Source organism: Quercus lobata, chromosome 11 (genome assembly GCF_001633185.2).
Source record: "Quercus lobata isolate SW786 chromosome 11, ValleyOak3.0 Primary Assembly, whole genome shotgun sequence".
Classification (NCBI taxonomy): domain Eukaryota; kingdom Viridiplantae; phylum Streptophyta; class Magnoliopsida; order Fagales; family Fagaceae; genus Quercus; species Quercus lobata.
In genome coordinates this window covers 19782506-19797907 of record NC_044914.1, presented here as the reverse complement: position 1 = coordinate 19797907, position 15402 = coordinate 19782506, and the positions used below count along the sequence as shown (strand labels likewise).

The 15402-nt window shown below is 31.3% G+C and overlaps 2 protein-coding genes across 2 annotated transcripts; one reads left to right on the top strand and one right to left on the bottom strand.

Moving 5' to 3' along the window:
• The first annotated feature begins 7253 nt into the window (after nt 1-7253).
• On the top strand, nt 7254-7784 carry LOC115966540 (chaperone protein dnaJ 20, chloroplastic-like). The gene has a single exon (XM_031085756.1). The coding sequence runs from the start codon at nt 7257-7259 to the stop codon at nt 7782-7784; it is 528 nt and encodes a 175-aa protein (XP_030941616.1). The 5' UTR covers nt 7254-7256.
• A 2123-nt stretch (nt 7785-9907) lies between these two features.
• Nucleotides 9908-14846, bottom strand: LOC115969065 (sulfate transporter 1.3-like). Its single transcript, XM_031088629.1, has 14 exons — nt 14803-14846; nt 14333-14695; nt 14186-14234; nt 13873-14080; nt 13477-13651; nt 13289-13354; nt 12915-13028; nt 12703-12819; nt 12493-12619; nt 12095-12381; nt 11792-11982; nt 11231-11316; nt 11067-11143; nt 9908-10463 (listed from the first exon to the last, which is right to left on the bottom strand). Exons 2-14 carry the CDS (start codon nt 14651-14653, stop codon nt 10320-10322), a joined length of 1962 nt encoding a protein of 653 aa, XP_030944489.1. The 5' UTR covers nt 14654-14695; nt 14803-14846; the 3' UTR covers nt 9908-10319.
• Nucleotides 14847-15402: the final 556 nt, after the last annotated feature.

The following is a 15402-nucleotide window of genomic DNA, read 5'->3' as shown; positions in this document are numbered from 1 at the left end:
ATGAGGAGAACATGATTCAAGTAGTATTCTTAGACATGGCAAAACAGGTAGGTCAGGTCAATTGGGTTGCAGGTCAAATGGGTCACGGGTCAAAAACGGGTCATTTTAAGCGGGTTAAAAATGGGTTCGGATTAATCGGGTTGCAGGTCAGGTCGGGTTGACTTGTATTTTTCACATGAATTTTTTATTTTATATATATAAAGAAAACAACATGTATTTGCCATTTGGAAAGTTATGCAACAAATTACTTGATATAAAATGCATTATTTTGAATGAACTCAGTTAAACTTATTAATACTTATTAAATAATTTTAAAATTATACAAATCCTAACATTGCTTTCTAAAACAAAATAACATAAAGATAAGTAAAACAAATAAACAAGTTTTATTTCTACACAATATCAATATTCCAAAATATAAAACAAAATTACAAATGACTTATTGGATAACTCATTTGATAAAGAATAAAAACATATAAGAAAGTTACAGTCTTGAAAATTAATTTTATAATTTATTATCAATTGTGGTAGGCACTCTATTTCAATTTGAGGTATACATTAAAGTTTGATTGCTTACTTATTTATACATGGTCTCTTTTATAAATATCAGATCATTGTTAAGCAACACACATTCTAAGAAATATCATAATTTATTTTGAAAAACCATTTATTTTGAACATAAATTGTTAAAAAATAGGTTTAAGCATTCATAATTTATACTAATTTGATACTTTGGCTTTATTATGTTCACACTTGTGAATGTGTCTCACACATGTCTACAATTTTAAATCTATTTTTAACTCTACTATAACCAGATTATCTTGGTATGTATTTTGCTATTTGATATCTAAAAATCTTTACTCATTACATAATGCTCAACCATTTATCTTTCAATTAATTTGCATGCAGTTATGTAAACATATCAATTGTTTCCTTAAAGCGCACAATAAACAATTAAAGCAATATTTTCTTAATTTCACTATCTTTTTTTTATGGAAAAAAAAGTTTTAAAAAAATAGTTCGAGTTCGGGTTGAGTCGGGTTTACCCACAAAAAATACAGATTGGGTCACGGGTCAACCCGTTTTTGATTCGGGTCAAAAAAATCGAGTTCTGATCAAGTATTTTTTGGGTTGGGTCAGAAAATTCTAACTCATTTTGCCATGTCTAAGTATTCTGTTGAAAGAACATTTATAAGTGAGGTTTTTTGTAGCAAATCTAGAGGTATAAATCCATACTTGATTATCTCAAAGTGTAATTGTTTTTACTTTCATTTCGATCAAACTCAAATCAAGCGAAATAATCGCAACACAACATCCCTTAAAAATAAAAATTTAATGAAGACAAAATAGGCAGTGTCCAGTGTCCCTACTTCTAGTTTCTAGTTTATTTGATAGATCACAAGAACTTGATTTATTTTTATTTATAATTTTTATCTATCCCCAGTCACTCACAATCCCACATAATGGAACATATTAAAAATTAATAATTGATTGAAAGTTAGGTCAAAATGGGCATTTGTCCCTTTCGCCCAAAACAAGTAGTAAAATATCCCTCTTCTAAAACTATCTAACAAAATGCCCTTATTTTGAAACTCGATTTTTTAAAAATTGAGTTTTAATGAAAAAATCGATTTAATAAAAATCAAGTTACTTGCAAAATGTTACATGGAACTCGAGTTACATGTAATTTTTTTTTTTTAAAGTTTTTTGCCTATAACTCGATTTTCTAAAATCGAGTTTTTCATTGAAACTCGATTTTTAGAAAATCAAGTTTAAAACAGGGGCATATGGCTAAATAGTTTCAAAACATGAGCATTTTGCTACTTGTTTTGGGTGAAAGGGGCAAATGTCCATTTTGGCCTTGAAAGTTAAGTTAAAACCTAATATTCAAAAAAAAAAAAAAATTGATAGATTGCATGAACTTTGTTTTATCTATACCCAATCACTCTCAATCCCACATATACGATGGAACAAATTACGGAAAGCCAACATTAATAAGTGATTAAAACTTTGAGAGTTTTTTTTTTTTTTTTTTTTTTTTTTTTTTTTTTCGAAAGTTGAAACATAATCTAAAAAAAAAAGAAAAAAAAAGGATTGAAATATACGATATTTAACAAAATTATACAATATTTTTGATATCAAGCCAACACTTGATTATTTTAAGATATGTATTGTACGTATATTTTTTTCGTACATGGACACCATGTAAGCGAAACCCTTTATTTAGTTTTTTTTAAAAAAAAAAAAAAAAATTTAAAAGAGAGTAGAATTGATTTGTTTTGTTTTGTCGAAAATTAACAAATAATTTGACCATATTGGCGGTTAATGGAAGCATGGGTGTTCACATTGTTTTGGACGAAAACAAATGAAGAGGACTCCCTACTCACATTGGTTATATCAAGTCAAAGAGGGCTCGAAGTGGGGAAGGGAGCTGTGTGTGTTTGTAGACACCCTATTTTGTTCCTCGATTATAATGCATACCTTTTGCGCATGTGTCCCCCCAATAATGAACTAATTAAATGACGTACATAACTCTCTAAACTCTCCCTCATTTGACACTTTATTATTTTATTTTTCAACTCCTTTATTTATTTATTCATAGTTTTTACTATCAATCTTTATTTTAATTGCATTTGAAACTACAATTTTTAATCCATACACGCTTGTCTTTTTTTCATTTTTCCACAAAATCCTCAATTTTTGAAAGTTATATAAAAAAAGATCAAGTTATGTCTCTCAAGCTCCTTCTGTTAATTTAACTTAAAGAAACGATTGCATTTTATTTCAAATATATTGGCAAACCCAGCTTTAGTGGTAAAAAAGAAAAGGACAAAAAACAAAACAGAATGGTGAATAGTGAGACGTACATTTTGTGTACAGTGGACAGACACCTTCCACACTAAGCAAGTTCGGCGTGCCCTCAGTTGCAAAATTTTTGTGTTGGTTGTCATTCCCCTGTTCCTGTCGGGCAGTGGAGGGTGTGCAAACAAAAACAGATAATAGGTACGTGGATTTTAAAATTTGAAAATAGAGAATGGAGACCATGTAAGGACGGAAAATAACAATAGGAAAGGGGAAGAAAATTTAAAAAACAGAGAGGGGAGAAGATAGAAGGGGGGAACAGAGTAAAAAGAAAAGAAGAAAAAAAAAAAAAAAAAAACTAGAGAGAACAGAGGATAAACATGGAGACTCCATTTTCGATTGATTTGGGAACTAAGATGTACCTGTCGTTTTTCATCTCCTAAAATCATTTTCACCACATCTCTTTGCATTCTAATTTTAAAAAAGCCTTAAAAAAAAAAAAAAAAAAAAACAAAAAAAGACATTGAGAGAGATTGAAATTTCTTGGGAGAAAACCCAGTCCTGAGGGGGGACAAATCTAGAGCTAAGCTAACAAGTCCAATATTCAAGTTCTTGCTGTTAGCCAGGCCCACGTTGTACACAACTAGTTTAGCACCTCTCCATCAACCATCGTCGGTGGAGCGTCGCGTGGTGGGAGGACCATCCTTCAGAGAACGCCGTTGTCGTCGCCATTCATCTCATTGGAGTCATCATCAAACTCGTCCAAGGAATTGCTGGGTATGTTTTCAACCTTCCCACTTCTTATTCTTGCGTGTTTTAGTTGTTTGAAGCTTGGTTGTTTTGCTGGGTATTTGCTTTTCAGTCTGAATGTTAAAGCTTGAAGCTTGGCTGTCTTGTGAACAAAGAACAAAACTTGGTTGTAATAAAAAAAAGGTTTTTTGATAACCGGTCAGAGGTAATAAAAGAAAGCTAAAAGTGAAAAGTGGGGTTAAATCATATAATGTGACTTCTTAAAAGTTGTGATAGAATACATAGCTTTATCTCTTTTTTTTTTTCACCGTAGCTAATCTCTACATGTTGCCTAGTCCCATGTTGTTTCCAACAACTTCCATGATTTCAGTTTCTACAAACAAAAAAAAAAAAAAATATATATATATATATATATATATATACTTTGTTTTGTTACTTCAAATCACAGGCAAGTTCATGATTTCGGTTTCCACAAACAACAATAAAAATATACTTTATTATTATTACTCTTATTATTATCATTATTATTATTATTATTATATTTTTTTTACTACTTCAAATCAAAAGCAAGTCTATGTTTTCGGTTTTCACAAATAAAAATAAAAATATACTTTATTTTTTACTTCAAATAAGAACCAAGCTAGTCACAAGTTAATCTGATTAAGCCCACTCTTCTCTTAGAAAAAGCATTCCCACTGGTTCCCTTAAAATGAAATCTTCTCATGTTACTCAGATTATGACTTGGAAGAGTTTAAGCTTACACATGTTTTTTATTTTATTATATGTATATATAGTAGTTGTTAATTTCTTTGTCATCATTTTGTTTCGTTATTAACTTGCTGCTTAATTTTATTATTGTTATCTTGTCTTATGATTTAGTTTCAGGCCATCATGTCATAAAATCAACTACTTGCTTGATTTGGTGTAATGAATTCGATTAATAATATTGTGCCCATTGAACGATTAATTGAACATCAAATAGTCCTTACTTATTTAGTAGAGACCAGTAGACATACTGGGCGTGTGTGGGTGCCTCATACCTTCACATGACGTAATTTGACCCCCAAACTTGTCCTTGGTGGACGTAGACCATTTTCCTTATCTAGTGAGTCAATCAAATAAAAAAGAAAGGGTTTTATTTCTTGTTTTATTTCCCCTTAAAAAAAATAATAAAATAAGTGGCGACTCCTCAACTTTTTTTCAGACTCATGATTTTTCTAATAAAAAATACTCTCAAGATCAAACCTTCATTATCTTAAAAACCCATCTCAAGGGGCGTCACGTGGCCGTGTCCACAATGTTCAATTCTTTTTGTTTTTTAGGAGAACACTCGACATTCTGTCATTCTTTTGCTCCTCCCTTTAACCCATTCAAAAGATTGCCTCGTACCTAATTTGAACTATAATTCAATATTTGGCTTTTAACCCTAATTATTTAACACCAAAACAAAGCTATAAAAAGAAACTTGAGGCGCACAAACGCAATCTTTTAGTCAAACTAAAAAAAAGATAATTTACATGTCTCTGCAATGTTATTATTGTGTACTCCAAGATTATACTTTCTCTCTCTCTCATATGGGTCGTGGGTCTCACTCATTATGGGATCCACCTCTATGTGAGAGGAAGAGAGTATACTCCCAGACTATTTAATAGTTTTCCATTTCTACATATTGTAAATTCGTAAGCTGTACTGATTAGAAATTAATTGGTTATGGTTTTGCAATTAAAAGATAAATATTTATTGATATATATTAGTTTTCATTAAATTTGCAGAATTAATTTTTGTTATGGATGGCAAATGTGAGGCGGCTGGTGTTAGTTGAGGTGATTGGATCTTAGGTCAGTGGTGTATGGTATTAGTTGGTCAATTTTGGGTTCTAAGAGACTTGGTATTTGTGGATGGCTGATTGGGTGGTTGTGGAAATTATGGATGGGTTTGACCACCACCAAAACCAAAGTGGTGGGCGGCATATATAGACATATAGGTAGGCGGTTTTGGTTTTATATTTTTATTTTATTTAAAAATAATAATAATGGACGTCATTTATAGATAACTTACAATTGGCATTGTGGTTAATCTTTCTTAATAACATATGAAACTTCAATACTAACATAGATATTGTCAAGTGCCTTTTAACTCAACTAGCACTTTATATTGTTTTTTATAGAAATATTTATGGTTCAAATCTCTTTCACAATTATTTGAATTATAAAAAATAAAAATAAAAATCTAATATAGACATCTCAAATCTCACAATTCTCTCTTGTTGCTCTCTTAAAATCTAAAATAATTATATTCTTTAAATAAGTTGTGAAAAGCTTTATAGTTTAACTGGCACATTCTAGTGTTTCCATCGAATACATTAAATATTAAAAAAGAAAAAGGCTTATATATATACATCCTTTTCATTTATATAGGGTGGGGACTAGAATGGCAACTAGGAAAGAAAATGAAGAAAATAAAAAAAAGAGTATAAAGAAATTGTAAGAAAGAATGATCGATTTTTTTTTTTTTTTTTACACTAACATTTAATTAAAACTTTTGGTTGTCATATGTGCAATCACATCATATTATTATTAAGCAGTTATAAAGTGAAATTAATTAGGTACAATTCATTAGAATCCTCAATTAAATTCAAAGACATGTTTATATTAGCTAATGAAGCACAAATAATATTTTCTTTTCAAATGAAAATTAAATTCTATGCAACTATGTCATTGAATTTAATTGAGAAACTTAATGTATTGTACGTAAGAAATTGTATTTAAGTTTTACTTAAAAAAAATGTTAAAGATCATATTTATATTGGTTTATATTTATTATGTGTAATGGCCTAAGTGGCCCGATTCAGTATAAACTATAAACTACACCTAACCTTAGACTTTTTATTTTTTTGTGAAACACCTAATCCTAGACCTTGTAGCATCTATATATGCCCTACTAGGGTTCTTTATATTACACATCGATGATAATAAACATGTATCTATCTAAAACTTCTATATCGTGGACGTAGGTCATTAGGTTAAACCATGTTATTCTCTTGTGTCCTATTTTTCTTTCTTAGCTTTCACATCTTCTTTTCAATAATTTTAACATAAAATAATTGTATTGGTATAGGTTTTACGAAGTAAGAAGTAAAACTAGTAACTAATATGATTGGGCATATTAAAGAAAATTGATTTATTCTAAAACTAATAACTTCAAAATATATACCCATACAAAAGAGCAGTTTTCATTTCAATAATTAAGTGTTAGAGGACATTTTTTTTCCCCACAATGATCTTAATGGTTAATTATTAATAAATTATCTAATATATCAACGTATACGTAAAATACAATATTTAATTATTATCTATATATATATATATATATATTCTTTTGTAAACACGATTAATTGATATAAAAAAAAGTGTAAAATAAATTGAATCAAAACACTTGGAGGCCGCACACCTCGATAACATCAATCGATTCGATGCTTACCAAGGAGAAAACGCGTTTAGCTTCGTAATTACCAACTTAATTACCACTATTTCAGTCTCCATGGCAACTTGAAGAGCCAAGTCAATGTTTACATGCCGTGCACATTAATTCATTTCCTTTAATAAAAAAAGAGACTAAAACCACAAACCCAATAGACTGTGCTCCCTATATATAAAGATTGACATATATTCCTCTTTCTTTCAAGCTTTTGCTTATTAAAAGTCATGGCTTTTTTGCTAAGTTCAAGCCAAACCAGTGTCAATTCATTGCTCTCTCTTTCACTTCCCATTAAACAACAGCGGCCTCGTGTGCTTGTCAATAGTGTTTCCTGCAGAGCCACCAAAGTTATTGGTAGTGAAAATAATTCAACCAATTTCTATGAGCTCCTTTCTTTGAGTCCAAACAACGCAAACATCAACGAGATAAAGAAAGCATACAGAAGCAAGGCTCTTCGATATCACCCTGATGTTTGTCCACCTCCCATGAAGGAAGAGTCGACCATAATGTTTGTTCAACTGAATGCTGCATACAAGACTCTGTCAGATCCTATGTTGCGCAAAGAGTATGATTGTGAATTGTTGGGGCTGAGAAATAATTATGGATCAACATTGAAGATGGATGTGGATGTTGCAAGAACTAGGTGGCAAGAACAAATTAATGGATTGAAAAGGAGGTCAAATCGTCGTACGGCTCAAAAGGAGGGGTCAAGGGGTAGTAGAATAAGGGCTCAGAATATGAGGAACAAGGACTGATATTTTCATTTAAAAAAAAAAATTACATGTCAATAGTTCTCAGGGTCTGGGCAATTTATCTGTTGTATTTGTTATTACTTTGTAATAGTTTGTTCTAAATTTATTTATTTATTTATTAACATTTTACACGTAAATATGAAACCACGTACAATACATCGTACGGAAGAATTCTTTATTTATTTATTTTAAAAATGCCAAATTCACAAACTTTTTCGTTTCAAATTGTTGATGTGGTATGTGATTATTAGTAAGTAAAAAAGTGATATTAGTGATGTAGTTTAAATGAGAACTAGTAAGAATTTGCCATGTCAATAATTTATAAAAATATTATGAAATAATTTACAATTGTAGCATTATTATTTATTTTTGAATGCTTCAATTTTTTAGCATAGATATCAACGTGTGAAGTATCTTTGATGTGTGGGGGTTATTGTTAAGATAATGTAATACCCATAAACAAGTTTTTATTGGACAAGTGTAAACCAAATAATTAGTACGTAAGAACATAAAAATAAAAAATAAAAAGAGAAGTTTAGGAAAAGTTGTATAGAATCATGGAAAAACGTTTACCTTAAAGGTTGATTTGTACAACCCAAAATAAAAATTTGGTGTGATTGGTTCTCAGCACTAAATAACATCCTAAGATCGGACTATAGTATTGACTTTTGTATTGGACTCACTTCCACACGCAAGATTTCAAGGAAAACCTTTTAATGTGCCTTTCCTTTACAATACATATGGTAGAATACTATTCACACAAGAGAAAATACATGGGGATTGAAGAGTAACACTTTCAAGAGAAGAAAAGTACAGTGTTATTGTTCAGAGAGAGAGAAAGAGAGAGTAATTAGTTCTAATGAAAATTAGGTGTTCTGATGGTGTGTAAAATAAGCCACTAAGTTAGTTAGATAACAATAAAATAGTAGCTTAGCTTACAAAGAAAGCAAAATTCAATGTGCAGAAATAAATCTTAAATGCTCAAAATATCTTGAAAAAATAGCAAAAATAAAAGTCCAAAGTAAAATTGATCTGGACCTAGATGTTTGAGATGAGACAAGGTACGTACACGTGTGTTATAGATACAATACAAGTTTATACTAGACCCATATATTAATATATCAAAGGAGGTTCATAATTGCTCATAAATACACGAATGAACTCACTTCAAATGAATGTGAGTCTGAGTCTCTGACAATAAAACTCAAAATATTTGGAACATGTGCACAAAAACAATTTATTCGAAGAAAAAGAAAATCTTATAAATAGGTGCCCTAGAAAAGAATAAGCCAAAACCACAAAAGACATCCACATTAGCCAAAGGTGAAATATTTCTCAAATATGAAATTATCAAAACTGGAGGTTCATGGAGTAATTGAATTTATTTCAATGAAATTTAGGTTATGTTTAAAAAAGAATGGGTAATTATTACAATGAAATTTATTACTCCTATAAACAGTCGTCTTTGTTTCTTAGAGATTATTCAATAGAATTTATATTTATTACCAAATTCCTATTAATTATTGAATTTTAATGAGACCATATGCACTTTGGATAAGTAATCTTGCTGACCGCAAAAATCTTTATTTCTCTTCTCTCTTTTGTGCTTGTAATTTTTTTTTTTTTTTTTTTTTTTTTGAGAAGAAGTAATTTTCTTTATTTGATTTTATGGGATGGGCTAACAGTACTATATCATACATACAAGAAATCTAAGAGCAAATAACCTATATATAAAATAAAATAGATGGGGATCGTTGTCTAGATGGGGATCTTAATTTAGATGAGCATCATTGCCTTCCAGGTGAATAGGGGAGAAAATCATCAAGATGCAAAATACTAACAGTGCATTTGGTTGGGCAGAGAAATGAGAGAATAAAATGGGTATAGAGAAAATAGACAATAGATTGATAAACATGATCCCTTATTTGGTAGAGTATAGTGGAAGAAGGGGAAAAAAAAGTGAAAAATGATTATATTTTATTCGGACCATAATTTCTGATCTTTCTAAAATGTTAGTAAATAAGAGAGAAAAGTCTTACATAGATGATTTAGCAATCTTATTCCTTTAGTTTATTATATTACAAATACATTAATAATAATTTATATAAGATTGGTTGATTTCTCTGCACCTTTTTCTCAAACCTTTATAATGATAAACTTTATACACTTTAATTTCTCCTCTTTTTCCCTCAATCTTCTATCCACTCTACGAAATAAAACCTAAAAAAAATTGATTCAAAGGAAAGGAATAACAAAATAAGTACAAAGAAACTCAGAGAGTCAGAGTTCATTGAAAAGAAAATGAGTGGATGAAAAAGAAAGAAGCAAAAGACAAAAGAAACAAGATGCCCAACGACCAACGTTATATGGCCATTCTACTTAAAAAGATTAGGGCTCCCCAGAACTGAAAATAAATTTGCTAACAGCTATGAAAACTGTCAAACACTCCACACTATTTCACAATTTAAACACTACCCCAGCTTCACACCTTAACTAGCTATTTGCATTCTTTCACAACACCCTCGCTCGTAATATATATTATGGCAGTTCTTTAATTCTCGGCGACAGCATTTCAATAGCATCTGCAACTGTGAGAAAGATCATGTCTTCACCGATCTTTTTTGTAAACTCGGATGCATGCAGCTTTTCGGTCACGATTGCCCCAGGGTTTGCTAAAACAAGCTGTTACAAAACCATGATCAAATTATTGTCACTAATACTTTTGGTTCTCTAATAAACTTCACACTGATGAGTGAAATTCAAATCCTAATTCTTCTCATAAAATGATAACATATAACTTAAATTGTGCTACAATATTCTTGGCATATCTGTTAATGAGTAAAATTATAGTCTAGTATGTAGAAAAAAAAAAGAAAAAAAAAAATAAACAAACCCTACAATTAAAGTGTTTAAATGGGGTATGGTTTTCATCAAAGAAGTTTATTTAGGATTATTCAGAAGAAATATGAATTGTTTGCCATAACCAGCTAGGTAGTTACATATAATTTGAAATTTATTAGATTATAAGGAAATTTAATTTTGGTGAAACGTGTTGTACATGTTAGGTAGCTAGGTTTACTTGTCCAACAAAATTTAGATAATTAATGCTTCAACTTGGAGTATTCTGTGTTGACAAAGAAAATGCAGTAGATGTAAATCAATGCCAATTAGTGAACATATAATATATGAAACAGTAGAAGTCCTAGACAAATATCAAGATATATCTAAACACAGTTGAGAAAGCAAATAATAGGCACATAATTTCTGAGTTTAAATTAATCTTACCTTAACATCTCTATTCTGAAGTGTCTTATGTAACTCTTCGAAGGAATGGATGCCACTGGTGTCAATATCAGTAACAGCTGCAAGATTGTGAATCATATGAATATATTCCTCTAGTAAGTATTAGAACCAATTCCATAAGGACCATGACTAAACAAATTGCTTACGTGACATTTCAACGACGAGATATTTGATTCTGGGTCCACTGTTTATCTTCAAAACTTCTTCTTCATTGCTTAGCCATCTCAAAATCCTGCAAGAAATTGGATTTAACAACTGTCTACTGGACTAGAGTTCTTACTTTCAATTTTTCCATTGTAGTCTATTGAACAAAACTAGGCCATTTTTTTTCCCTTTCTATGACTTTGGAGGTTCTTATGTTTGCTAAAAGTATTCCTTATTATATGTAGAAATTATCACAAAACTTCCATGAAAAAGTCCGGGGATCATAACATACACAAAAGCCCTACATGCCTAGGTAATCGTTTATTTATGTGCAAAATCTATGCTTTTTATGCTCACATGTACGCAGGAGGAGGTAATATCTTATGTTTGGATTGCATGTAGTGGAAAGGTAAAATCCTTTTTTCGGAAGATAGGGGGCCATGCCCTCCAATTGATGGGGAAAAAAAAAAAAAAAACCCTTAATCTAAACAATTTTAATTCGGCAAAATATATATATATATACAGGGCCGTTAATTTGTCATAGAAAGAGAGTCTCAAAATACCTCTCCTTAATATAGTTGGAGTTTGAAAAGTAGATAGCAGAATCAACTCGAATAATCAGAATTCCAGAAACAGTTTTTGCAGTAGAATATTGTTCCACATTCCTGTAAACATGAGTCCCTGGGAGATTCCCAAGTACAGCAGTTCGTGGCCTTGTAACCTGTAGGAGGATTTTGGCAAAGGATATAGCCACCTACCATTACAAAAGGTAAGAGTTTTCAGTGAGAAAATCAAAAGATGAAACACTCAAAAATGGGATTGAGTATTTTTATTCAAAACACAACTTTTGTTGAGTTCTTACATACCGCAATTAAAAGGCCTATCTCCACACTTTTAAAGACCACACCAAAGAAGGCTCCCATACAAGCAAGAAAATCGAATTTATCAATCTTCCATAGTAGTATCGCAGCTGGAATGTCAACTAGGGGAAACACCGCTGCAATGATGATAGAAGCAAGTACAGCATTTGGGGTGTACTTAAACAATGGTGTGATGAGTTCCAATGTTAGAAGAACAACACAAGACATCACAATGTTGGCAACTGCTGTGTTGCAGCCAGCCATGAAATTTACTGCAGAGCGAGAGAATGATCCTGCATGCACACGATGAAGATGATTAATAAAATGTTGAAAGAAATTAATCTGTGATTAAAATTTAGAGGCTCAGAAATATATAATTTCAATTTGAGTACATTTTTACACACCTGTAGCTACATAACAAGATGTCATGGAGCCAACAATGTTCATAGTTCCCATTGCCACCATTTCTTTGTTCCCATCCACATTGTAGTCCTTCACAGCAGCAAATGTTCTAGCAATCGCTATAGCTTCCTAGAATCCAACAGATTTGGCTTTAATATTGGAGAGTATTATTAGGCTGAGTTCTCTTAATGATTGTAAAGAAATTAGCTTACCGTCAATGCTATTAAACCAGCAACCACACCGATCTTAAAACCTTTTAGAAGTAAATCTCCAGTCCAATAGATTTCATGAGCAGATGATGGGTTTATGCCCTTTTTTATATATTTCACCTGACACAGTAAAAGAAACCGCAATGTAAGCTTGCCAAATCCTTTTTGTGGCAAGCTAAACACAAAATCAAAATGATAAAATTAAGAGTACTTACAATTGCTACACCTTCCTTATCAGCATGAGTAATATATACACAAAATGTGGCTACTATGACGGAGGTCAATGGAGCAATAGCAGATACCCAAAATAATTTGGGGTATTTTTTGGCCTGTGCCAATATCAAAGAAAAAGTCCATAACAATGAAAATGATTTAATTTAGGTAACATAGGAATTGAAGAATAAAAATCCTCTACCCACATAGTATTCTAGTTTATATTCCACCAAAGAATTTCTATTTTTTATTTTTCTTTATGAAGTAGATAAAATGAAAATTAAAAAAAAAAAAAAAAAATCCCTATAGTTGAGAGAGTATAAAGTGAAATATCAAGAGTGAAACATAGTATTTTTATTAGAAATAGGATACTTACGATGTACTTGGTGAGCAAAAGGAAGGCCAAGAATGACAACCCAATTACTATGGTCTGCCAGTTCCACTGTACAACAAGTTAGAAAGTCATTCACACCCACTCATGGGATTTTCCGACCCATAATAAACATTGACATCATTTGATGAAGAGAGAGAAAAAAAATAAAAATAACATTACAAATTCTATACCCCATGATGTACTGATCCAAAAACTGAATGCATCACTGAAATAATGTCAGTCTTCTTTGTGAAGTTTGTTATACCAAGAAGACCTTTGAGCTGTTGAAGGCCTATGGTAATGGCAGCCCCAGCCATGAATCCAACAATGGCAGCATGAGACAGAAAGTCAATTAAGAAACCCAATCTGCAAGCAATGGTCAAACCATCATTTTAATGTTAGGGAGATTACAAATTTTATTTTATAACAAAAAGTAATTTAACCATTAAATGAATGTTAAAATCTACCAATTATAGCTATTAAAGTCAAATATGTAGTACCCTTTAACATTTTCAACTTGATATAGCTATCTAAAAAGTCTATAGCTGAATTGTCAAAGAACAACAGCTAATAAAAGAATAATATACCTGAAAAATCCAAGTGCGAATTGAGTGACTCCAGCAAAAAAGGTAGCAGTGAATACAAGACGCCTATAAGCAAGAGCATTTTTCTGTGGATCAATCTCATTCTGCGCCATAGTTCCAATCAAAAGAGACACCACGGCCACTGGTCCTATGGCAATATCTCTGGAGCTACCCATGAAGGCATAAATAAGAGGTGGAACAAAGCTAGAGTCTAGAGAAAAGTCAACAACAAACAACATTAATTATTGATTAATAAAGCAGAACATATTGTAGCAAAAAAAAACCGAGGATGTTTATGAGAAACAAGGAAACTCACATAACCCATATTGGGGATCAAGATTTGCAAGCTTTGCATATGCAATATCCTAGTAGGAAAAATATTTGAGCATCATTAGAAATGGAAACTGAAAATTAATATATATAGCTAAGCTTATTTTGTTTTATGGAAATTTTTTTCACTCACCTGAGGGACACACAGGCTAGCTATGGTGAGTCCAGCAATCAGGTCACCTCTGAACTTTTCCAGATTGTAGCTTCTTGCCCATTCAAGAATCGGGAAAATAGCTTGGAGTACAAGAAAAAACCTTGTATGACTTTTTTGGCCCCGAAAAGCTTTTAAGGGTTCCTCGTGGAAGAAAGTTTCCTTGATAACAGTTTGAAATTCAGTGAGAAGGTTTTGCTGAGGAGGCCTTTCCACCTTGTGAATATGAGAAGAAGGTTGTGGATGGCGTCGCGATGAAGGGCCGCTCCCGATCTCCATCTCGTGAGTAACACGCCCACTCATTTGAGCCAGAAACTAGTTAGCTCTAGTATGTGTATATCAAACCTATATTAAAACAATGGGGCAGAGAAAATTGAATAGAACTTAGAAAATACTGCTAAAAATGATTTTATTCAACGGAAGCAAATTGTAACAAGTTAATGGTTACTAACTGTGGAAAGTAAGGCTGAGTTAAGCTGATAGATAAAGATGGAAGTCCAAGGTACAGGGAAGTAAGTTCTTATTGCTTATATATATAGGCAAGCCTAAGCTTTTTGGTTTATTTATTATTTCGTCTGATATGACCAACTACTTAGTATCTAGCCGTCACGAATATGATGTATACAAAGGTTGACTTTCTCAAAAATTAACCTACAATTAGCGATTAATTTCAAGCTTTCAATAATATGATTGGATTTGTTTTTAACTGTCACTCAATATTATTATTATCAATTTATTTCTCTTTAACTTTTTATTTATATTTTATGGTACCTTTATCATTTTTGTTCCCCTTAAAAGAATATATATATATATATATATATATACAATACTTACGTACTGTTCCTTAGATTTTCCTTTTAAAATTTTGTTATGTGAATTTTTCCTTATGGGGTAGAAGTGTATTTTTTAGTTAAATAGACACATGATTCAATCTTAAGTGGGAAATCTAAGGAACAACATTTAAGGTATTGTACCTAAGTTTTGTCATATATATGTGTGTGTATGCGCGTGCACACGCATGTGTATATTATAAGTACTATTTTCAAAGGAAA